This window comes from Ursus maritimus, unplaced genomic scaffold (assembly GCF_017311325.1).
Source record: "Ursus maritimus isolate PB19 unplaced genomic scaffold, ASM1731132v1 scaffold_9, whole genome shotgun sequence".
In the NCBI taxonomy this organism is placed as follows: Eukaryota; Metazoa; Chordata; class Mammalia; order Carnivora; family Ursidae; genus Ursus; species Ursus maritimus.
Genome location: NW_024427107.1, coordinates 4423924 through 4449421, shown reverse-complemented (window position 1 = coordinate 4449421; position 25498 = coordinate 4423924). Strand labels below are relative to the sequence as shown.

The 25498-nt window shown below is 37.3% G+C and overlaps 1 protein-coding gene across 1 annotated transcript in view; it reads left to right on the top strand.

Moving 5' to 3' along the window:
- Positions 1 to 25498, top strand: part of PXDNL (peroxidasin like) — a 450345-nt gene that overhangs the window by 366945 nt on the left and 57902 nt on the right. The window contains exons 15-17 of the mRNA XM_040625808.1: positions 7307 to 7415; positions 9172 to 9329; positions 11317 to 12820. Coding sequence (XP_040481742.1) covers positions 7307 to 7415; positions 9172 to 9329; positions 11317 to 12820 — 1771 coding nt within the window. The remainder of the gene's footprint in view (positions 1 to 7306; positions 7416 to 9171; positions 9330 to 11316; positions 12821 to 25498) is intronic.

The window sequence follows — 25498 nt, the reverse complement described above, 5'->3', positions numbered from 1 at the left end:
GAAATTCTTCATCACATAGAATTTTTTCAAGTTACAAAATCTTAGCCTTACTTGGTATTTGCTTTGACTTCATGTTTTTCCTGATTTAAAATCTGTAGTAGTTGTGTTTCTTTTTATAATTCATAGAGCCTCTTTTCTACTGCTTAACTATTTATGAGATCTATGAGAAAATATTCTTGAGCATTTTGGAAAAAACTTACTATAAAATTTAAATTACTATCTTTTAGGTTCTAAAGATGCTAGAAATCTTTACCACTAAACAAACAGATACACAAATATTCTCTCTCTGCTTCTTATTCTCTCCCTATCTCTGTTTTTTTCTGCCACATACACACAAACACTATAGTCACATTGGTCAACATTTTAGAACCTCCAACATAAGAATTTCATTGTGTAGACTGAAATTTAACTATTTCATATATACACATTAAAAGTAAAACATTTAGATTCAAATGTATTAATCACTCTATTTACCAGATTTTAAAACAGTGATACATAGCATTCACCAATATTCTGCTCTATTGTTATAGAAAACAGAAAGTCAGGCTATAGAGATAAAATAGTACAAAAGAAGAAGTTATTCAGTCAAGAAAATATTATGTTTTTTGCTCTTGAGACATTTTAATATAAATATAAGGGATAATTAATTTATATTGCTATCTCATACTAAATAAATTTTATGATATTAGAAATATTTTTATAGAGAGAAGAAAAAGTATGAAGATATAAATTTTAAAGTTATGAATAAATTTAAGATTTAAGAGTGTGTGTGTGTGTGTTTGTGTTCACACACCCCAAATTAGCAGAATAGGAGGAAATGTGTCAATATAAAATATCACTTATAGAACATTTTATGACTTAGACCCTTTCATTCAGCAGTCATCCTATTTAAAGGGAAAAGACCATGCATTATAGGAGGATTTTCCAATCTTAATGCCCTATTTCAGCAGTGATGGAATGGTGTAACTCCACTCATTGTGTAAGAAGTGATACAAAGAGGATTATGCCTTGTGAGTTTCTATTCTGTGTTGGGAATAAAACCATACAAAGTAATCTAAAATAATAAAATACACTATAACAATTTAAACAAAATCTGGGCATTATGTATATAAACCATTCATTTGAATGAGTGATGTTCAAAGTAAAGCATTTATAATAGCAAAAAAAAAAACAGGGTTCCCAAAGGTTTTGATTTTTTAAGGAGGCTTTTTTTTTCATATATGTGATAGTTCTAATACATTTTTAAAAAACCTGTAATGCTCATATAGTATTTACGGGGAACCTATCCATTGGCTTAGGATGTCCTCAAAGTATTTTGTATTGGCAAATATTACTCATTTCAGCATACCTCTTTCTCTGGATGATATTTGGCATATGAAAGCTATACATATTACTTTAGACCCAAAAAACCTCACAATTTTTTTTCAAAACATAATTTATTTTAACACCTCTTATGTATATTGTGCTGGTAAGTGCTGTGAAGTTCATAATTCACAGTATATTCTTATGACTCATTTCTTGCTTGTGAAAATGGTTCAGTCAGAGGACACAAGACATTTATATTGGATATTAACAGTGTGAGATAGTGGGAAAAACCTTGGGTTGTCATTATAAACTTACCTTTATTGATCTCAGCCACTTTGGATACCTTACCCATAACTGGAATTAATTTTCTCATTTCTTAAAAATGTGGAACTGGACACTCTCAAGAGTCCTTCTTGGCATAGAAATTCTGTTCCTACAGTAGAATTCAAACGTGCAACAATTAGTTGGGAAGTGGTTTAGAACATGTATACATGATAGAATGTTTATCAGTGAGACACTAGTATAATATGTGGACTGGCTAAAAGTGAAATAGTGACACAGCATGGATTAAATGAAAATTTTGAAACACAAATACCATGTATATACTGTTTGTAATGATATAAAAAATAAATCCAAATGATGTCTTCTTTGAAATTCTAGTTGAGTATCTAATTGCGTGTTGGACATTTCATTTTGGATGACCCACAGGCCTTCCGATTCCACGTGTTAAAAACTGATCTTGAATGTATTCTAAATTGAACTCCTCATTTTCACCTCAAGACCTTATAACCTCCTGGCAGTCCTTTAATACAGTCCATATTCTATAAGGAGGAAGCCAAAACCTCTTCTGCTTCCTCCTCCTTCTTTACCTCAACCACCACGTCTCACCAGTTTTTCCTGCAAATATTGCTTCTTTTCCATTTCTCCATATGACCTCTTCTTTCATAGTTCATTCTTTGATCATTTAGACTCTTGCAATAACTTTCTAAATGATATTTCCACTTACAATATTCTCTACTTTGACTATATCCTCAACCCAAAAAATTATGAATGAGAATTAAGGTTACATTAGTTGACTTTAAGTTAATGAGAACTTTCCTATTACATTAAGTAAATAACCTGTATTAAACTGAAACTAATATTAGTAATAAAAAAAGCTAACATTTATTGGGCATTTACCTTGTGTTCCAAGTGTTATTTATCAATTAACTTATTGATTCTTTTGGGATCCAGTTATTTTTTGAAATTCTGAATGAATAACTCACTGATTTTTTGACACTCTAATCCAGTTGTCATTGTTTAGACAAAATATCTGTTTCAAAACCACTGCAGTTGTTGCACAGTGAGTGAACTATGAAGTATCAGAAAATTTTGATTGTCTTTACTCAAATATATCAATGAAATGAAATTGACATTGAATAATTTTTAATTGCTATTTTACTATATTTGTTCATTCACTGTGAATATGATATAAATTATAGATACATGACAATCTTGTTTACTTCAGCAAACTTTAATAATACAATGAATGGTGAAATATCTCAATAAACAACAGCATATACCTAATATACATAATACTTTTAACCATATTGAATATATTTCCCATCTATTTATATGTAAAATCTATACTGAACACATATGTCTATCCTGAGATAAGCCATATGTTTAAAATTAGCATTAAATTTCAAGAACAGATTTTTAGTAATGTAGTGTTTGGATTGTCATGAAATTATAAGGGAAGCAAATAATCAAAATAAGAGGCTATCTCAATTATTAAGACCAAAAAAAAAATGTAGTTAATGTCTTACCTTTCCAGTCTGTGGAAAAAACAGTGGAGCTTGCAAGACAGTGAACCATTTACATACCTAATGATGCAAAATGATGAGTAAGACAGCGTTGTTGCTATTCAAAGAAAATTATCTCACAGAGGCAGTCATTAATATCCATTTGTATGCTGTGGGAGTGTCCAGTTTCCTAGGATGGCCCTCTCTGGTGTCAATGGTGGTCTGTTGTTCTCTTTAGGGGAAAATTTCATGTGGTAAGGCTGATTTAATTGTGATAGTTACATTATCTGGCTACTTTTCTCCAGGAAGCAAGGGGAGATAAAGAATACCCAATTGTGAGAGAAACTTGGGTTTTTTTGAAGTCTAGGTATTTTGTGGTGAGAGTTGAGGGCCGGGGTTCAAGTGTTCTGCGTCAGTGTCCCTCCTCGGGCTCCACCCCGTCTGCCCCCTTCCTCCTTGACTCCTGTTCTCCCCCATCTGGGCAGTGCTCTGACAAGGCGGGCACACAGCAGTTGGTGGGCCATTACACTTAAGCTCCCCTTTCCTGAAAGGAATCAAATTTACAGATACATGTACAGAACTGAAAGGAGATGTTCATCAGACAACTTTAAACACGCTTAATTTCATAACCTTACTGAGGTTTTTTCTCCTTTTTTAACCTCAAGACTTGACAAAGCAAAATGATCTAGTTCTTCCTCCCCCTCTGCAAAATTTTGCATAAAAATGGAGAATATACTCAGAGTTTTCTGATCATTCTATCCCCAAACATTAATAGAGGTAGTTTTTAAGACAAATAAAATATTAACAGTGTTGTTTGATTCTAATGTGCCCCAATAAACTGAATTCGCTTTGCATAATACAGTGCTCTTCTGGAAACATTTATGGAAATCTTTTTGCAATTTGTACCACACCAAATAAAGCAATACTGGGACTGAGTGAATAATAAGGTTAGTTTTATTTTACCATAAAACTATAAAACCTTAAAAAATTCATAATTGAAACGACATAAGTGAGAAAGAGTTCTCGTTACCACAATATTTTCTGTGTGAACATACTACATATTTAATGTACTTTTAATAATCTGTGAACAAACAATTTTTATGTGTTTTCTATTTGTGCACATCAAAATTTAATTATTTCAAACAATGTTTACATATTATGCTACCTTTCTTGTTATTTTCCTTTCCTTTTCACATCTCCACACTTGTTGGTTTCTTATTTACAAAGAGAAAAAGAAGGTCAAGTTGAACAAATGACAGGAAAACATGGTAGTAATCAATAATTATGTGAGGATATGGATTACTTAGGGGTTTAGAACTTAATAATCACTAAAAGGCACCTTATATTTGCATTGTGACATGTTGTTTTCAAAGGATTTTGCATGTCTTTTTTATTTAATAATCATATTTGGCCCAACTATATGTTTGGCTCAGCTGTATGTTGAATAAGTCTTACTATTTCCACGTTATGAATGAGTCAAAAGGTGAAGAATAGCTGTTGTAAAATTCCTTATACTTATAAATATTATACAACCATGATAGCAAAACTATTTTATAAACAGAATAAAAGCAAAATTATCAAACAAATAAAATTCAGATGAACATGTTAATTGATGCTTTCCCAAAATTTAAATATCCCTTCCAAGTTCTGTCTGCCACAGTGAACAGCCTTTCGAGTTTGCCTGCATTGTCTGCTGTGTGATCACTCAGTCCTACACACAACCTTCGATAGACCTTTGATCGCCTATTATGTACACAGGTGCAGGGGTCCAATGACAGTAATTGTCATGAGTAAGAACGCGTCATTGATGCCACTCTCTACACTTGAGTTTCACAAGCGAAGGACTAAAAGGGGAACAATAGAGAGAAGGCTAACATCTTGTGAGCCTACAGGCCAGCACAGATTGATTTGATTGATCTCAGTTCCTTTATTTCCAAGTAAAAGTAACAAATGCAGTAGGCTCATTCCTACTGACTTATTTTTGAACTATCACAAGGTATATCATGTTAGGTATATGAAAATATCAGGTTTTCTCATACTCATTGCAGTTATATTGACTGATTGCTTAATTGGTTGATTAATTAATCCATCCCCTTATAAGACAATACGCCACTCCCACCATGCTCACTATGTTATGTAACTATAATGCATTTATTATATATTTAATTAAATCATTTTATGGTTCTCTTTCAGCTTTCTAATTTTAACATAAAGCACTCTTTTTTAGCATCCAGGAATGTGTTCATCCAGCCAATTCTAACTGCTGCATGATATTTCATACTGTACATCCACCACATTTTTCTCACCCACACTTCCATTGCTGACAATTTTCCCTAATTCCTTCCATACAAAGTTGCAATGAACATTCTCATTTATACCCCTTACGGACTTGCATGAGAATTTCTCTAGATGTATATGTGGGAATCAGATTGTTGTGTGTGGGGTGTGCACGTATGTCACTTCACTAAGTAAAAACAAAATAAAAAAATATACATATCCCTATACAAAATCTTGGAAATAGGAGCATCAATTCTACATTCTTACCAGCCTACCTGTGTCTACTCACCCCTGCCAAAACTTGGCAGTTATCAGCTTTTTTATTTTTATACAATAAGCATAAAATGGCAGTTCATTGATATTTTAAATTTTATTTCTGAGGTTTTAAGTGGTTTTCAACATCTGTCATATACTTAATAACTTTTGGGGTTTCCTCTTTTTTAACTTGCCTGTATGTATGTTTTCTTAATGCATTACAGGAATTCCTTGAATGAAATAGAATATTAATTCTGTGTCAGATTTAGAAATTACAGATATGTTACCTATTATGTTATTTGTCTATGACTTTTTACTTTTTTTATGTCTTTCCTTGAATGGAAATTATTAACTTCATGTAATCAGATTAATCAGTTTATCTTTGTTTTCTTTCAATTATCATCAGTTAATGTGTAGTTAATCCAATGTGATTTTTGAAGTGTAAAAGGTAAAACTGACCATCTGGAACTTTAATATTGTGGTCATGATAAGGACTGAATTGAATTGACAGTATAGCCTCTAACTCATAACTACTGCCTATAATCTAGTTTATCAAGAATATCTTTCAGCAGAGACCTGATTTTACTGGTTTTCTTATAATACTGTATCACTGGTATTTTTTCTTGACATTTTTATGTTGGTGATCTTTTTAGAACGATGAACCAATCTAGTATGTATACATTGTCATAATATAAAGGAATTTTTTTTATAACAACCAGGTGTGGAATGCTATTTGCATTCATCTATTGCAAAATAAATAAACATATATATACTTATATACATATATAATATTTTAATATTATATTGTATTATATATTATTGATATATGAGTGATAATATGTAATCCACACACCTTCCTATTTTTATTTAAATTTTCTATTTTTTAATATCTCCTTAATGATATTATTTTCAAATTCAATTTTTGGGGCTATACTTACTCTTGTGTACAATATTCAACAGTGCTAAGAAGTAATTGCTTTAATTATGTCATATAAATTCTCATTATACTTTTAATATTTTCAAAAATGAACTAAATAATATGGATATGCTTATTTTTCTTATATGAGTTTTTAATATCCATGATCATTTTTATTAGCATTTTTTTCCTTTACCTTAAACTTCTCAAACCATCATCTGGAGAAGATTTAATATGTTGAAGATTATCGACTCTAAATGAAAAGTTTTCTTTGTCTATAATATTCAACTTGATAGGATTCTCACACACCGAAGAGCTATAGAAACAACATGAATTATTTTTCACTGAAATCTTACTCAGAGTTCAATTTTTGCTTTAAGAAATCTCCATAGGGATGTGATAATATTTACTTCATTTTAATGTTTAACATTAAAGCAAGGTGGCTGAAGAGATAGGCATTTCATACCTTTCTGAAGATGACAAATTACTAACACAGTTGAATTCCATATGAGTCAGTGTTGTAAAAAAGGAAATATTTCACATAGCTTTACTAGATTTTTGGAATGCTTTAGTTCCCTAAATAATGCTGTTATTGTTGCTGGAAGCTTTGCTTCGGGATAATTACCTACTCTTCTGCAATGGACAGTATCATGTGGACACTGTATAACATTTTTATTGTCTTGAGAGTTTTTGTAATGCCATTTATATGAGATCATTCCTAACTTCAAGGTCTGTTTGATACTTTTAATCATGGAATTGATTTTCAAAGCAATACAGGGTAGACAAGCTGGCGATGACTTTGTTGAATCATCCATTCTTGATGCTCTACAGAGGGTTGACAGTGCAATTAACTCCACACGAAGACATTTGTTTTCACAGTAAGAATTTATTTTATTTTGATTACAAAATTGTTTTCACTTCAGTTCTACTTGGTTTTTATAATCTTCATAAATCACAGCAGGCATAGTGCATAAGATTGCCAAAAGCGGGTGTTTTCTTCAGTCTGTGTGCATGTTATCACCCTCTGGGCTAGCCACCATTGCCAGCTCAGTCTCATAATGAAACTTGTTCCCCACGGAATCTAAATGGCATAAATTTACATCACAGACCCACTCTTTATGGTTCCACAATAGGTATCAGGCTCTGTTAGGTCAGCATCCACCAGTGTCAGACCCAGTGCTCCTGCCAACCCAGGAATTGAGAGTGATTGTCAAGTTGAACACATCTGGTCATAAACTGATAGTTCACAGGTGAAAGTTTTGTTTAGGATACGTGGTATTTTGGCTCTTTTAATCTAAATCAGAACATCTTTAGAGTAGTGAAGCTTTCATGTTCCATAGAGTCCCCATCAGTCCTGATGGAGATACGTGGGATGCTTTGCATCACCTGAATGTATTAAACATGATTGTTTAGATTGTTGAAAAGAAAAACATGATTGTTGTCTTTAAAGCCAAATAAAGTATATACTCAGTCTTTGCAGCTGTTGATCTAAAAGGATACCTTATAATGCCATAATCAAGCAAAGCTCTGTTCCCTGCATACCGACAAACAGCATGGCTTGCTGATCATGGACTTGTGTTCTAGAGCCATACAGCTTATTTATATTCTTATTGTGATTCCTCACTTCATCACTTTCTATCTGGGTGACCTTGGGCAAGTAACTAAGCATCTTAGTACCTCACACTTCTTACCTGTAAAATGGGGATAACAATAGGCTCTGTTTCATGGACGTATCTGCTGGAATGATTGAATGTTAGTACAGATGAAGTGCCTCAACAGTGTCACATAGAAAGGGCCTAATTAAAGTGAGCTATTAATATCATTACTATTGTTCTATGATATAAAGTTATAATGATTTCAGATGTAGAGGACCAGACATGCCTTAGACAGCCAAAATCTCTAAAACAGTTTCACATTCTCAGTGACTAATATTCTTTTAACTTATTTAGTTCAATTCTCCAATGCGTATAAACCATTACTGGGTGCTGGTTGGTAGGCTTGGTACATGGAATATAAAGATGAATAAGGCACCATTTCATCCCTGACACAGTCTTTCTGTGGTAGAAGAGACAATATGTCAACAATTTGAGTACATCTTGTTGTGTATGTAATAGATGTATGTGAGTGAGTGTACAGAGTAATTGAGAATGTGGTAGCTCGTCAGAGTTACCAGGGAAACTTTATGGGAAAAGCAATGCCTGAGCAGAGTTTTAAAGGTGAGTGGGAATTTCCAGGCTGTTACATTTGAGGAAAGAGAAGACAGACAGTGCCAACACCCCAAAACAGTGTTTTGCACACTGTTTCAGAGGGTTTAATGAGCCCCCTAGAATCTATGGTCGGAACTCACAAGTTTATGACTTTCACCATAGATGTTGCCTTTTAGAGAAAGCTGTTCTTTAAATTGTTGATTCATTAAAAATATATCTTTTAAGTTCAGCACTGTCACTGGCATTTGGGATTCACTCATTAACAACATAGGAAAAGAACTCTCAGCTCCCCCTGTGAAACTTATTTTCTGGTGGTGAAGCTTTTCTTGTTCTTGATTGTTTGGGAAATGTATTCTTAAATGCACAGTGAGATTCATGGATTCTGAAGTTTTGCCTTGTGAACAGTCATGTCTTTTGTCATTTGCAGAAAACCTCGCACCCCCAGTGATCTGCTGGCTCGGTTTCGTTATCCGCATGACCCCTTTACCGTGGAGACAGCAAGAGCTGGGGAGATTTTTGAGCACACACTTCTGCTGATCCAGGAACACGTGAAGCAGAGGCTCACTGTTGATTTGGAGGGCAGAGGTCAGCTTCTGGGAGGCATCCTATTCTCAGCCTACTGGCAGTAGCAAAACTGATCACCCCTCAGCTTTTAATCTCCAAAACACCATGTGATGTAGAAATTAATTTACCACTTTACCAAATGAATGCAGATGCTTCTCGTACGAACTGTAATTCAAAAGAAAGGATGATACAGATATATTCAAACCTGTCAACTTCTATCAGCTATATATGTCTAGTAAATCTAGGGGGCCCATTTTAGGCGAACTTACTTTTTGAATCCAAAAGATATTACTCCTTCCTATGAAAAAAGGTTTATTCCCAGGGTAATGTTCCTCTCCTTGTTATTCCAATAACAATCACCTAAATCATTCAGTTAATTTATTTGAATTCCTTCCTCTACCTATAACATATGTATCTCTCCTAATCTTTTTTGTTGTTGTTGCTATACTGAAGTTCTCATGTATTTTTTCCAAAACCAGGCGTTTATTTAGTAAATGTCAAATGAGAATGATATAGAAATCTTTTAGATTTTCTAAGTTTTTTTCTTTAAAGTGAAGTAAAAATGCAATCCTTTGCTATACACTCTTTGTTCTGTGAGCACAACAGCAACTTCTAGAGGTTTACCCTTTCTTTACTCCCCTTCAGAAAATAAATCATGATATGGCACACAAAGCCTTTTCTGTGCATGGCTCACCCCTTAGGTGCCCCATAAAATTACTCAAAAAGTTCTATTTAATACTCCCCACGATCCATTATGTCTTGGGTTTCAGAGTTTCCTTAACTAAAATATCCAAGTGGAATTTCCATATAGTCCATATTACCACTTGAATCAAATTTCTGGCTGTTTAATTCCGAGTCTTACTAGGGATCAGTTAGCTGTGGTCAGGTCTGCAAAAAGCCCAGTTCTACAACATTCCTCAGCTCCAGGTCAGGACAAAGGGCCTTTGAGTTCTCTTCTCACACATATCTATTGGAATAATAATTTTCAAGAATAACAGTCTAAATTCATAACTAGAGAATAAGCAATCAATATCTACAGAGATTTAACTTTGCTAAAATATATATCCATTGTTCATGATGTTCATTACCAAACTGAGTATATATTCTCAACTAAAATATTCAAGAACTTTAACGAAATTTTCTCAAGGAAAAAAAAAACATTATGTTGTTCTACCTCTCTTTTATTATTTGTAAAATTAAAGGACTTTTTTTTCCCCCTCCAGGATCAGTTTGCCCTAAAAGTGGACCCAGGAACCATGTCTTTATATACAGGAAGATTATTGTATCTATCCAAGATTAAGATATCTCAGGGTCCAGCCAGAGACCAGCTTACACAGATAAAGGACAAATGGTCCTGGTATCATTAGCCAGTTTCTGATGATTAAGTAGGGATAATAACTCTTAGCAAGCAGGACTTAGTGAATAGTCTTTGCAGATTTAGGATTATGCTGCAGTTTTAAGCTGTGTTAAAAGAGTGGCTCCAAAACACCTCCAGGTTGTATTGCACATTCCCTGGGGAATGACAGCTTGTGGTAGTTTGAAAGTTACTGCTTAATCCCTTCATATCAACTATCATGCAGGTTAATATACACACCATCCACACTAGCGCATCTTAGACCCTGTCTTCTAGGAACATAAAGCCTGAAAGAAAGAATTCTGAAATGGAAAAAAAAAAAAGATACAATCTTGTGATGAGGACTTAGCAAATCCTTACCAACATTATATTGGTAAAGTCACAGAACTAGGAGTTTGATAGGAACTGGGACATGTCTCCTTTTCTGTTAGTTTGAACAGTTAGTCATTGCTCATAAGAGAGGCATCACTAAGGCCCCCTGCCCCCATTTTAATTAGAACTTTCGGTTGTGTCCTAATGAAATGTTGCTGGATGTAGGAAAGATTTCTGCCGGCCTAGAGTGGCCCTTCCCTAGGACACCTGGGCTTGAGGTCCCCCCAGTCACTCCATCTCAGGGACAACTCTCTTCATTGTCTTCCCTGCTCTGGGTTTCAGAATTCCGCTACAATGACTTGGTGTCCCCACACTACCTCAGCCTCATCGCCAATTTATCTGGATGTACAGCCCACAGGCAGGTGCCCAACTGCTCTGACATGTGTTTCCATCAGAAATACCGAGCCCAGGATGGAACGTGCAACAACCTACAGCACCCCATGTGGGGTGCATCCCTGACCGCCTTTGAGCGCATCCTGAAGCCTGCCTACGAGAACGGCTTCAACTTGCCGCGTGGGGTCGGCCTTCATGCCCTGTCAGGCGGGTATTCCCTCCCACCGCCCAGGCTGGTCTCCACGGAGATGGCGGCCACAGCCACGGTCACCCCTGACCATCAATACACACACATGCTCATGCAGTGGGGCCAATTTTTAGACCACGATCTGGACCACACAGTGCCTGCTTTGAGCACATCTCGCTTCTCTGATGGGCAGTCTTGTAGCTCCGTGTGTACGAATGATCCTCCTTGCTTCCCCATCATCATTCCTGACACTGACCCCCGAGGGATCCGAGCACCGTGTATGTTCTTTGCGCGCTCCAGCCCCGTGTGTGGCAGCGGCATGACCTCCTTGGTGATGAATTCAGTCTATGCAAGAGAACAGATTAACCAGCTCACAGCCTATATAGATGCCTCTAATGTCTATGGGAGCTCGGAGCGGGAATCCCAAATTCTCCGAGACTACTCAGAGCCCCGGGGACTCCTGAGGACAGGCTTGCTGTGGGTCCCATCCGGAAAGCCCTTACTGCCCTTTTCTGCGGGCCCACCCACCGAGTGCACAAGGTCGGAGCAGGGCAGCCGCAGCCCCTGTTTCCTGGCAGGGGACCACAGGGCCAACGAGCAGCTGGCCCTCACAGCCATGCACACCTTGTGGTTTCGGGAACACAATAGGGTCGCCACAGAGCTGTCTGCCCTGAACCCCCACTGGGACGGAGACACCCTTTATCACGAAGCCAGGAAGATCGTGGGTGCTCAGCTACAGCACATCACCTACAGCCACTGGCTGCCCAAGATTCTGGGGGAACCTGGCATGAAGATGCTGCAGAATTACCAGGGCTACAACCCCAACGTGAATGCAGGGATCATTAACTCTTTTGCTACTGCAGCCTTCAGATTTGGCCACACGTTAATCAATCCTATTCTTTATCGACTGAATGACACCTTCGGAGAAATCCCCGAAGGCCACCTTCCACTCCATAAAGCTTTCTTTTCACCCTCCAGAATAATTGAGGAAGGTGGGATAGATCCACTCCTTCGTGGGCTATTTGGTGTGGCCGCTAAATTGCGGGTGCCCTCCCAACTGCTCAGTTTAGAGCTGACCGAAAAGCTGTTCTCCACCGCCCACTCTGTGGCCCTGGATTTGGCCGCCATTAATATTCAAAGGGGGCGAGACCACGGGATCCCTCCGTACACTGACTTCAGAGTTTTCTGTAATTTGACTTCTGTTGAAAATTTTGAGGATCTTCAAAACGAGATTAAAGATTCAGAGATTCGACAAAAACTGAAAAAGTAAGTGTGCAAATGTCGCTTAGATTTATATATTTCTTGGGAGACTGAGAAGGGTTAGACATTTTTCGTGGATGGATGTGGTTGCCTGGGGCTGTTATTGCAGAACTTTTAATAATTGTTATTGTGGGAGAAGTCAAATATTAAAGGAAGACTTTCTAGAGACTAAGCAGTAAACCCTTTCGTCCACCCACTTCCTTTGTAAATGTAAATATTGCTGCATCCTTGCTAGTACATCTCAACTAGGAGAGGTCGGCACATCTCATGCATTTCTGCTTTGTGGCAATCCAATCAAGACCTTTTTATTGGTATGATAAGGTCACAAATTCGAATGTAAAGCCTTGTAATAAAATGGTCTACCACATTGCCTTTCCTAGGCAGAGCAAAGTAGTGAAATGAAAACAGACATTAGTTTTTGTCAAAAGAAAAAATAATTCTAAATATATCATCAGAATGTAAGTCGAGGCTTATTCACTACATCATTAGTGCTTTTCAGTAAAGTATTAATATTATGTTCTCTATAAGTGAGATTCAAATTTCCTTTTAACTTATGTTAAAAGTTACTTACTTAAGTATGAGATATTTTCAGCAAACAGCTCTACTTGCTCTTCATGCTCACCACCCTTCACCCTCCAAAATATTTTTTAAAAAATTAAAGAAATGTTTTATTAAGAAGTTTTGTCTGTAGTTGGCTAAATATAGAAGACTAACATGTTTACTAATAGCTTATGGTATATTAAAGTGAAATCTTTCAGAGAAGCTTAAAATTGCAAATTATGGAGCTAATTGTCAACATTAGGCCCTTTTTTTGGTAAAATGAAGGGTATGAATGTTTTTATGCCACTAGAATTTGTTTCATACTTATGTAGACTATTAGACTAAGAAAATGTATAATATATGTAGAACAAACCAGAGTATCGTGCAGATTGAATTTGCAAGAACATTGACTTTGAATTCATAGAGACCTGTTTAAATCTCTATTCTACCACCTATTAGAGCTGAGAGCTTGTAAAAAGTATTTAAACAGTTTTATTTTTTTATTTTTTTTTAAAGATTTTATTTATTTATTTGACAGAGATAGAGAGAGCCAGCGAGAGAGAAACACAGCAGGGGGAGTGGGAGAGCAAGAAGCAGGCTCCTAGCAGAGGAGCCTGATGCGGGGCTCGATCCCATAACGCTGGGATCACGCCCTGAGCTGAAGGCAGACGCTTAACCGCTGTGCCACCCAGGCGCCCCTTAAACAGTTTTAAATCTCAGAATAGCTATAAAATGAGAAGACACTGCCTCCTTCTCAGAGTTGTTCAAAGATGAAATTATATAGAATGTATCAAATACCTGGTTCAGTTCTGGTGCATCACAGGTAATCAATAAGTGTTACCTGTGGATAGATTTGTTATAACATTATCATTTTGGTTGTCAGCATCATTATTAGATTGCACATATGCTCTGATCCAGCCCACGCTAGGCACTCAGACCCGAGATGAAGGAAATAGCATTCTGGAGAGCCAGACAGCATGCAGGGAAGGCAGGGAGTAGGTTGTAATCTGTGCAGAAAGGGCTGTCATAGAGATGGAAATTGAATGTTATGGGAATTGAATGTTATGGGAAATGGAAGGTACGTAAGAGTCACAGCAAGCTACTGATAAAAGATGCCATTTGATCTGCTCTTGGAATTTTCTGAGTGTGGTAAGTTGAATGAAGTGGGAACAGCAGGCAGTATCCCAGGGAGAGGGAAGGAAGCAGAAAGGTGTTGGGCTGCATGGCAGGAGGGCGTAGAAATGTGACAAGGGGAAGTTTTAAAGGGCCTTGCATGCCATGCAAGGGAGTTTGATCTTCGTCCTGTGTTTAAGGCAGGAGATTGACTTGAGGAGAGACTTTTCTGTGAAATGCTAACCTGCACAAGGTGTCCTGGGAGAAGGAGAAGCTAACAGCAAGGAATTCCATGGTTTCTGGAATAATCCAGGTGAAGCAAGAAGACAGTGTAGGTAGGCTTTTGGCAGTCTGTGCAACGCTGTCATTATTTTAAATGTTTCCTGTAAGCACATTTTCTACATTGAATAAACCTCGGGGCAAGTCTTGCTTTGCAACTCATTGGGTCCCACTTCTCAATTTGCAGCTAACTTGTAAATCACCACCAATTATAGAGTAGCAGAAATGCGTCCTTTGTCCCCTCACAAAGTCCTCCTGAATTCTCTGGCTCTCATGTGTGATACAGCAGGCTGCTTGTCATTGCCACACACAGCATTAGCTGGAATATAGATACGGGCCCTCTGCGGCAGGACACGTCCTCCCAGTGGCCAGAGCAAGGCATGACTAGCCTCTGAGATGGACAGTGGCCCATACACTGCACATTGAGTGTTCACGTGCCTGGCTTTCTGTGTGCTCCCTTAATACATTTGGGATGTTAACACTGAGTCTTCTGAAACCTCAACAAGGCGTCTTTATCCTTGCTTTGGGCAATGCTTTAACTGTGGGAACTTGTTGCAGCCTGATGCGTAGCCTCTGTCTGAGGAGAAGCAGGACTGACCAGCATGAGTGGGGTGGGGGAGGCCAGGAAGCCAAGCTACGTTACTTTCCTCTTAGGCTGTCAGGTGTCTGATTTTGCCATGGCATTCGTAGTGAATTTGTAAAGCAGCAACCACAGACTCATTCAACCATGAGCACAAAATAGAGAGGTTGGAGTTGTGTTTATAGCCTCCGTCTTCAAATCTGTAGATTACAGTTTGTCAGGAGCTGATTTTACTAAAGAGGGTTGTATGGTTTTAAATATGCTGATTTAGAGTTATTTCTTTACTCTCTCCAGTTACTTGTTACTTCTTTTCCTTTTTGTGTTATTTTGTAAGTGTAGTTTTAAGTTTGTTTCTAAACCACTCGAGTCCAATTTGGAAACAAGTAGAGCATATCATTAAATCAACAAAATAAATACTGCCTTGGAACATTAAAAACTCCATATTTTAGATAATTAGGACAGCTTAAGAATTGGCCAAAACAGAAAATCATAAAATAATCATAAAAATAACACATATGCATGTCTTAGGTATTCTAAGCTCACATTAAGTGCACATTAAGTCCTGTAACTTGCGCTTTGGGGCAGCAAGGGGGGGTGAAAGTCTGTGTTCTGCTTTTGTCATTGCTGCTTTGAAACAGATCTGCTGATTAGAATTCTCAAGCTCGTGCCTAGGCTGTATCTTTTGTGTGTGTGTAAGTTTGTTTGGAAGGGAGAATAGGAATTTTCCAGGGAAGTGATGGTATGAATGCAGATTCCTTGTACATGTTTCCATCATTCCCCTGCAGTTCATAGTTACGTGACATGCAACGAGTTGGCATAGATGTTTGACTCTCCTTTTGACAACCTTTCCCAAAACACTGAATTTGGTTTTCACAGGAGTAAGTACTCTCCTCTTTTACACAAAGGCTTCATTATTTTATGTAACATTTAATTAAATTATGTAATCCAAATCACAAGTATGACTGTAATAAGCAAGTGAGTAAACTCCTCTGTCTCCCAGCTGGCAGCTCAACAGACTTCAGCTGCAGCCCGGACAGGAGCCCCTCACCCCAGGGTCATTAGCCATCATCTGTGTGGGCAGGAATGGGGAGCACTGAGGATTCTTAGAGAAGAAGAGGTCTAAAATAGCTAATACATGCTGTACCCTGTACAAATTTTGTGATAGTTAAAAATATTTGGGACATAGAAAAGGGCTACATAGGATAGTGTAAAACTAAGAAAACCCAGAAAGTAATGGGGGGGGGGTGGAGAGGTGGTGTCAGGAGGCCCAGGTTCCTTCTCTCTGTTCAGACAAATTGAGCTGTGCAATCTTGGATGACTTTAGATTAGTTTTTGTTCTCTCACCTATAAAGTGAGGATGTTTCACTAAAAAGTCCTTGGGATCCTTCTAGATCTAAGATCACATATTTTTTTTTTTCAGTTAACTACTATGTGATATAATAAAATGATAATTCAGAAGGTGCTCTTTAACTAGTTTTGATTCACACATAGTATCTTCATATTCCAGAATATATTCCCTCATCCTTATGTGACATCTGGTGTACAAAGATAATGATTTTCTTCACTTCAGTTAATTTTGAAGGTTTGTGTCAATTTACCACCCAGAAGTAAAATCTGATTTTCCTTATACCTTCACATTGGATCTTTTAGGTAGCTTTTAAAAAGCCAGAACAACATGTGGAAACCATTCTACAACTTTCTTCTTCAGTGACCAACAGTTTTGCCACGAGGAATACCTGGTCTGTCACAAGAAGGACACACTGGGACATTGTTTTAGTGAGTTTTCAGTTCATTTCAGTAAGATTAGTGAGATACTTGGGATTCTCCTCGAGGAGCTCAGGGCCTGGAGCATGGGGGACACAAAAACCACATACCCCTGTCATGTGACATGTGGGGCAGCGGGAGCTAGGAAATCAGGATGGATTCTTTCAAGAAGGTAGTGTCAAAGTTCAGTCTTCCATATTGTTTTCCACAGTGGCTGCATCAATTTACATTCCCATCAGCAGTGTACCAGGATTCCCTTTTCTCCACATCCTCACAAACACATTATTTCTTGTCTTTTTGATGTGACCCATTCTGATGGGTGTGAGGTGATATCTCATTGTGGTTTTGATTTGCATTTCCTGGCTGGTGAATGATGTTGAGCATACAAACAAGCAAACCACTCTTATTTATATTTTTAAAGATTTTATTTATTTATTTGACAGAGAGGGAGACAGCCAGCGAGAGAGGTAACACAATCAGGGGGAGTAGGAGAGGAAGAAGCAGGCTTCCAGAGGAGGAGCCTGATGTGGGGCTCGATCCCAGAACACCAGGATCACGCCCTGAGCTGAAGGCAGACTCTTAAGGACTGAGTCACCCAGGTGCCCTGCAAACCACTCTTTTTTTTTTTTTTTAAAGATTTTATTTATTTATTTGACAGACAGCCAGTGAGAGAGGGAACACAAGCAGGGGGAGTGGGAGATGAAGAAGCAGTCTCCCAGCGGAGAGGCCTGATGTGCGGCTCGATCCCAGGGACCTGGGATCACGCCCTGAGCCAAAGGAAGACGCCCAATGACTGAGCCACCCAGCCCCCCCCCTCCCCCCGCAAACCACTCTTAAACAGAGAACAAACTGATGGTTGCCAGAGGAGAGGGGGCTATCAGGATGGGTGAAATAAATAAAGGGGATTAAGAAGTACAAACTGCCAGTCATACAATAAATAAGTCATGGAGAATGAGAAGTACAGTGTGGGGAATATGGTCAATAATATTGTAATAAAGTTGTTTGGTGACAGATGGTAACTATACTTATCGTGGTGAGCACTGAGGAATGTGCAAAATTGTTAAATCACTGTGGTGTATACCTGAAACAAATATAACATTGCATGTTAACTATACTTCAAAACGAAACAAAACAGAACAAAAACAACTCAGTCTTAACAGAGGAGTGGCAGTTATCCATGACAGACTGTCATCTGAGAGGGCAGACAGGTCATTTGAGATATAAGAAATATGGAGGAAAGACTTGGTAGGCACCAGAGCTAAAGAAACTAGAAGCCATCGGTCTTGAGGGCTTGTAGAGTTGCCCTGCATGGAAGCATCCAATCCTAGACTTAGCATCTGACCCATCCCAGTCCAAAGATATTAAGACTTATGGGTGAAATGGACCCTTTTTTCCCTAAGTGAAATTGTAGATAGAGCCTGAACTAATAAAAAGGAGATCAACAGGAGTTCTAGAAGCAGCAGACAGGAGCAGTGTCAAACCGTTTGGCTTCTATTGTGCTCATTTTACTTCTCTTGGACTCAAAGACCTACAGCTTTTGCTAGGATTGTGAAATGCACAGGCTTCTTACTTCCTTCAGTACCAAGAGCTGCTGGAATTTCTTTTTCTCTTTTTCCCCTTCCTTCCTTCCCTCCTTCCTTCTCCCCTTTCTCTCTTTCTTTCTTGTCAAAAATGTTTAAGTTTTCAAAGAGTTGTTTAAAGACCGTATGAAAATGAATCATTTCATTTTTATAGGATTTTTTTCTGTTCTAAAAAATCATGCTGTTTCTTTTCATTCTTTGAAAAAACATATAATGAGTTGATTGTGAGGATTAATTATCCATTGAGTGGTGAACATAAATTCTCAAACAGAGAGAGGCCATTTTGATGGCTATTTTTGTATCCTCTTTTGAAAATATAATGTGTGGATTTTTTGTGGATATGGTTACTTTTGTTCTTTAATAAATACAAGGTTATTTGTCTCCCATTATTACAGGGATGTGCAGCTGCCTCAGCTTTTTTAAAGAATAGCTTACAGTTCACCAATTAAGTAATTTATATTCAGCGCATGCACCTATCTCATAGCTGCTTCATTTGATACTATTAAAGAAACAAAAACACTTAGTTTCTTCCCTTTTTCTACCCGGAGGTACCACAAGGTCAAACTCTGCAATGATGCCTTTTCAACAGCTTGCACCATCTGTCTGTGTCCTGACACCTGAGAGAGGTTGATCACCTTTCTCATGGCTTGGCCTTCCTTCCTCTAGATTCCTGGCTTTCATTCTTCTAGATGTTTCTCAACTTCCATGTTCGTATCTGCCTTGAAGGACCTTTCATCAACATTGTCCCTTTATCTTTATTGAATGGTTAGTATGTTAGCAATTTCAGTTGCTGTGAAACAATGATTCTTAGTCATTTCATGTTAGACCATTTAAAAACTCTGCTAGCAGCTATGAACCTTCTTTTGCAGAGAAATACAACAAAACTACACACCCCAAATTCTGCATGTATTTTTTAGAGGACTCAGATTCCTAAAGCCACCCTTGGACACTCTCCTCCCATTGATTTAACAAATATTTATTTGGCAACCAAATTTATTTAGCACATCTCTTTTCCCCCTAGGGCTTACCACATGTGTGCAATGGGATTTCCTCCACCTCATACCTTGAAATGGTTGTTCCCTTAGCCAAAAACAGCCCCAAACTTGAAACTACCATCTTCTCTTAGTCCTTGCTCAATTGTCCTTGTCTTCTATCCCTTTTGGAGGGAGTGACTTTGTTCTTTCAGTTACAGAAGGATACTAGACTGTTTAAATATAGCCAGGCCTCCAGAGGACCAGCATTTTCTTTCCGCCTCTTATCTCTGCTTGTTTCTGTTCAGGATTTATTTTTCATTCTCCCTCAGCTCTCTTATCTCCTGTTTTATACATATGGTGCACCGCAGACAGCTCTCTCTTAGCTCCCAAGGTCACATACAGCATTCATGGCATAGCTAGCACAAGATGCCTGAGTATCACATTTTCTCTAAACAACAATTTTATAAGTATACCATCTTATACAATGATACCAAGTCATATTATTTGACTCTAACATGCCATTTTCAGAGCCTTCCCTCTCTGGTCATTTTTATTCCATCACATTTCTGCCTTTCTCGAGAACTTATTAATTTAATGATGGGGTTTCAACAGTATGTCCTTCTTGGTTGCAGATAAATTGTCTAATTTATCTTTGAGTCCCGAGCTGAGTGCACAGCGTAGCTCAGTGCAGCAGCTCAGTAGACCCTTGGTAGTCCATTACGGGAAGAGAGCCTGGCGGGGCGCATTTCTGTTGCCCAAGGGCCCTGGATTCGAAAACTATTCTCAGTTTGAACCCCCTGACCAGATAAAGTTTTCTTAGGTGGAAATTAGGTTTTCATACTTATCTGTCAGTACTAATTCATTTTTTTCATCAAATATTTAGAGGCCTCAATTAACTACGGAGTATACTAATTTTATATACAAAGGAATGAAAAGTTACAGCACAGCAAACCACATATGTGTTTGATTCTTGCATTACCTTAACCCCAATTTAAAAAAATTAAAAACTCATTCAATCAACCCTGTAGCCCTGAAACAAGGAAAACACAGGACTGAGCAAATACAATGTGACAAGAGGCCAATTAAAAATCAGGTTGTCTGTCAGTTATACCCAGAGGTCCAGTTCTTAGAAGGCACTCAAGACCATTCATTTAGCAAAAATGGCATGCAAAATAATTAAGTCAACACTTTAAAGCATGACATTTAACGACATTTAATTTAGCATCGGTTTTGTGGATTTTATAGTGGTGAGTCTTAGTAATTGTGTTTTAGAAATGAATTTCTTTCAGAATCTGCTTTTATTCCTACCTTTGAAAATTGATGCTATATTAGAATATTTTACAATGACAATCATTCAGCTGAAGAAATTTGCACTGCATTATACTATGTATATTATACTAATGAATACTACTATTATCCCATAGTGTAATTGTCATGATCATATAGAAGAAGATATTATAATAAATACTTTATAGAAAACTTTATAATGAACACATATATGCTTCATTTTATTTTTAAATTCTATTTTGCCAAAAAATATATATCTGGATGCAGTTTAATATATTTTGTCTAAATTCTCCAAATCTGAATAAACTAAAATTACATTTCTAATCATATGGTGGCTGTAACACACAAGATGCACGTTTCGAGTGTACAGTGTGTGACTTTGGACAGTATTCATACCTGCGTACTCATCACCCGGTAAAGACAGAGAACACTTCCTCACCTCAGAAACTTACCTCATGCCTTTTACAGTTACATGCATTTTCCCACCCGGCCCTCCCCAGCAGCCACAGATCGGATTTCTATCACTGTTGGTTTTGCCTGTTCTAGGACTTCATATAAACGGAATTGTATCATATGTACTCTTTTAAGCTTGGCTTACCATGTTTTTGAAAATTTATCAAGGTGTCGGATGTTTCAATGGATGATCTATTTTGTTGTTAATGTGAGTAGCATTGTTTGGATGAATATACAAATATTTATTTATTCATTCACCTGAGGTGGCCATTGGGCTTTCCAGTTTTCATCTATTCTCAATGATGCTGCCATGAAAACTCATATGCAAGTTTTTTTGTGGATTCATGTATCCATTTCTGCTGAATAGAAATCTAGCAGTGTAATTTCTAGATTACTTGGGAACTCTATGTTTGTTTCTTCTTCAGGTTGGATATTTTCAACTGATTTTCCTTTCAAGTTCACTGACTCTTCTGCCATCTTCAATCTCCTCTTAGATACAAGTGAAATTTTCATTTCAGTTACACTAGTTCTAAAATTTACATTTTTTAATGGTTCCTAATCTGTTGACATTTACCTAAATGTTAACTCACTAAATACACATCTTATTTATTTTTCAATACATTGATAATAACTGCTTTAATGTCCTTTCCTGATCAATTCAACATCACAGCCATACTTTTGGAATTGATTACTACTGATTACTTATCTTCTTATGTATGGACCACATTTTTTTGTTTCTTTGCTTGTCTTATAACTTTTAAATGCATATCAACCACTGTGATTCCACCTTGGACTTGAATAGGCTTTGTTTTATTCTTTGTCTGATTGGAAATGTGGAAAGTTCAAGGTATCATCCTAACCTCACTGATGGGAGAACCAATCTCCAGTCTCTGTCTTCCATGCAGATGCTAGGCTTTAGGCTTTCTTAAAGTAAGTTTTATACTTGTAAGATTAGAGCTTATTCTAAGACTTGGTATGTTGTACCTTAGCTATTTGTCTGGGGTGTTACTAAGGTGTGAAAGTGTTCTCCCTGTTCTGATTTAATCCCCTGTGGTAGTTGCTCTCAGTAAGACTCAGGTAGTCCCTCCGGCTCAGGTGCTGGCCTGGCTGTTCCCAAGGACTGTGGGGGCCCTCAAGTCAGGGTCTGCTCCACTCCTCACTGTTTCAGCAGCTTCCTCTGCTCTGAATTCTGATGGGGACCCCTCAGCCCAGCACCACCGTGAATTCTAGCATAGCTTTGCTTAAATTCTAGCAACCTGCATGGCCTTGGGGAAATTTCCCCCAGGCAGAAAGTTTCCCTTTCCTCAGGTTTCTTGGTTTTATGCTGCCTATTGTCCAATGTCTGAAAACCAGCCAGTCTTATGTTTTGAACTTTTTTATGGTTGTTTGTGGTGGAAAGACTAGTCTCCTTCTAGTTATAACACCATTGCCAGAAACAGTATCTAACATTCATTCTAACTTATGTAGTTCCCCCGCCCCTACAATTTAGCCTTAGTGCAATTGTTTAAACAAAAGTTTTTGCCTTCCTCAATTAAGTCTGTATTTTAGGTTTCTCTCTACTTCCACCTGAATTTTCACAGCCGTTCTCTATATGTTTTCCTGCACTACATTCCTGTTTTCTTACAGCGTCAGAATTATTGCAGAGCACAAATTAGAGCATATCACCTCTCTGCTTAAAAACATCATGGGATTTTCTCTTTCCAATTAGGTTAAGAAAAATATTGTACTTGGGGACTAAACCCTTTAGATTCTGGTACTAATCTAAATTTTCAGCCATGTTTCTTGATTTCCAAACCAAACCCAGCACAATGCTTTAACTATATTGCTATTCACTTTCTCCCTTTCCCTGAGAATGCCATGATCTTTCTGGCATTTATGCCTTTGCATGAGCTATTCCTTCTGCCTAGAAAACACAGATTTCCTTTACCTACTTGGTTAAGACTGCCTCAGTCTTCCAGACTCAATTCAAGGTTTTTGAATTTTGCTGCCCCTGTAGAGCCAACTTTTCTCTCTTTCTCTAAACTTTTCCTCAGTGGTCTGTTAGCACTTTGTTCTTATTTATAGTAAAATACTTCTTATTATAACAGTTTACATACTCAACTTTTTCATTAAAAATTGAACATTCTCAAGAAAAATAGCATATCTCCAGGGTGCCTGGGTAGTTCAGTCAGTTAAGCATCTGACTCTTTGTTTTGGTTGAGGTCATGATCTCATGGTTGTGGGATTGAGCCTTGCTCAGCGCAGTCAACTTGAGATTCTGTCTCCTTCTCCTTCTGTCCCTCCCCTGCTCTCTCTCTCCTCTTTCTCTAAAGTAAATAAATAAATCTTAAAAAAAAATAGTATATCCCCTTAAACTTTCTATCCTTCATGTCTAACAATGCCTGGAATTTAGTAAATATTTATTAAATAGGCAGAGGATTAATGAATAGATTACACAAGGTCTTTTGTTTTATTTTGTTTTGGTTTTGAGATAGTATAATTCTTGTTTCTTTAGATTTTAGGGGTTTGGACCATGTAAATCTTAATACGTAAATTTAAAGCGAAATAAATTTTAGTATATTACATAAATAAATTTGACTATATCTTAAACAACAACTACAAAAAAAATCCCTGTAAAAAAGAAGTGTAATTCGTTTGTGATTTTAATATGAATAGGACCATTGGGACTTATTTGAAACTCACTTCCAGTTAAGGAACTAAAATTTGAATTTTAAACAGACGTGCTTATTTTTTATTTCATAAGGACTTCTGACCATGAGCAGTTCCCAGTAGATAAGCACTTTAAGGACAATAGTAGACTAAAACGTTTTATCAGCTTTTTATTTATTAGCCCAAATCCTAAATAAAATATTCTGGTTAAGTATCAGACCTGATATGTATGGGTTCATACATGACCTGTCTGTTAAGATCACCTTAAAATGACTATGGCAAAAACATTCATTAAAATGTTAAAAAATAAAATGTAACTGATAGGTTCTTTCTCAGCTTTCAAGTGGAAAAGTTACTTTTCAGAAGCTAAAGGACGACCAGGTCCCTGTTTTTTCTACTGTGAGCTAAAGATAGAAAATTGCTTTATTATAAGCTCTTGAGGAAAAAGCAGGGCTTATTGGAACTAATATTTTGACTAACATATACATTGTTTATTTATTTATTGTTTTCTTCCAGATTCATGTTCACATGTATCCAGGTTTCTTAAGACTCAGTTATCACTGAGTTATGTGGAAATACAGGCAGCACACACTCTGCTGAAAGGTCTTTGGAAACCGTGGGTCTTCCCTGGTCCCCGTCACACCGTCCCTGAACACACACACACACACACACACACACACACAGTGATGCTGCCAATGGGGCACCTCGACACCCGGTATCTGCCTTGACATGTGTGAAGGGAAAAAAAACTGCAGCTTAGCCATTTCGATCATAAATCAAACATAAAAGAAGGCTATATTTATATTCCCCATCAAGTCTTTCCCTTTTTTTCTCAGACCCGTGGGTGGTCTGCTGAAGCCGATTTCCCTGACTGTGGGCCTGTTTATTGCCAATCTATAGAACAGATTTATTTCTCAGCCAAGTGGAGCTAAGATCCATTAGTGTCAGTACCTGTAGCAAGAGAGGCATATGTAGCCGTAATTTGTTATAATCTTATATAATCTTCCCTTAGAAAATGAAGAAAGGAGCAGTGGGATAGCTATGGAATTATATTGTGGCAGTCCCATTATCCAATGACATTATGCTGGTGATTTAGAGGCCGGCAGGCTAACTGCCCCGAAAGTCAATTGAAGTAAGTACGGGTCTCATTAGGCAGTAATAGATTTTTTTAAAGTTTTCCAAAGCTACTTTTTCTCTCTGCTGAAAAAAAAAAAGGAAAAAATAAAGCAATAACATAGCCATGTGTTGCCTGTTTTCCAATATATCTTGTCCTATTGTGATGTCTCCTATGATTCATGTCTGTTCAGTTACTCTATGGCAATGTTTTCTCCCCTTGGAAACCAAATTATATCATGTCTGTTAATCTTTCTATGTTCTCCTTTCCATAATTTCACCTTTCATTTTTTAATTAAACATAGGCTTCTTTGAAAAAAAAATTTAGTTGTTTCTTTTGTCCCATAGGTTT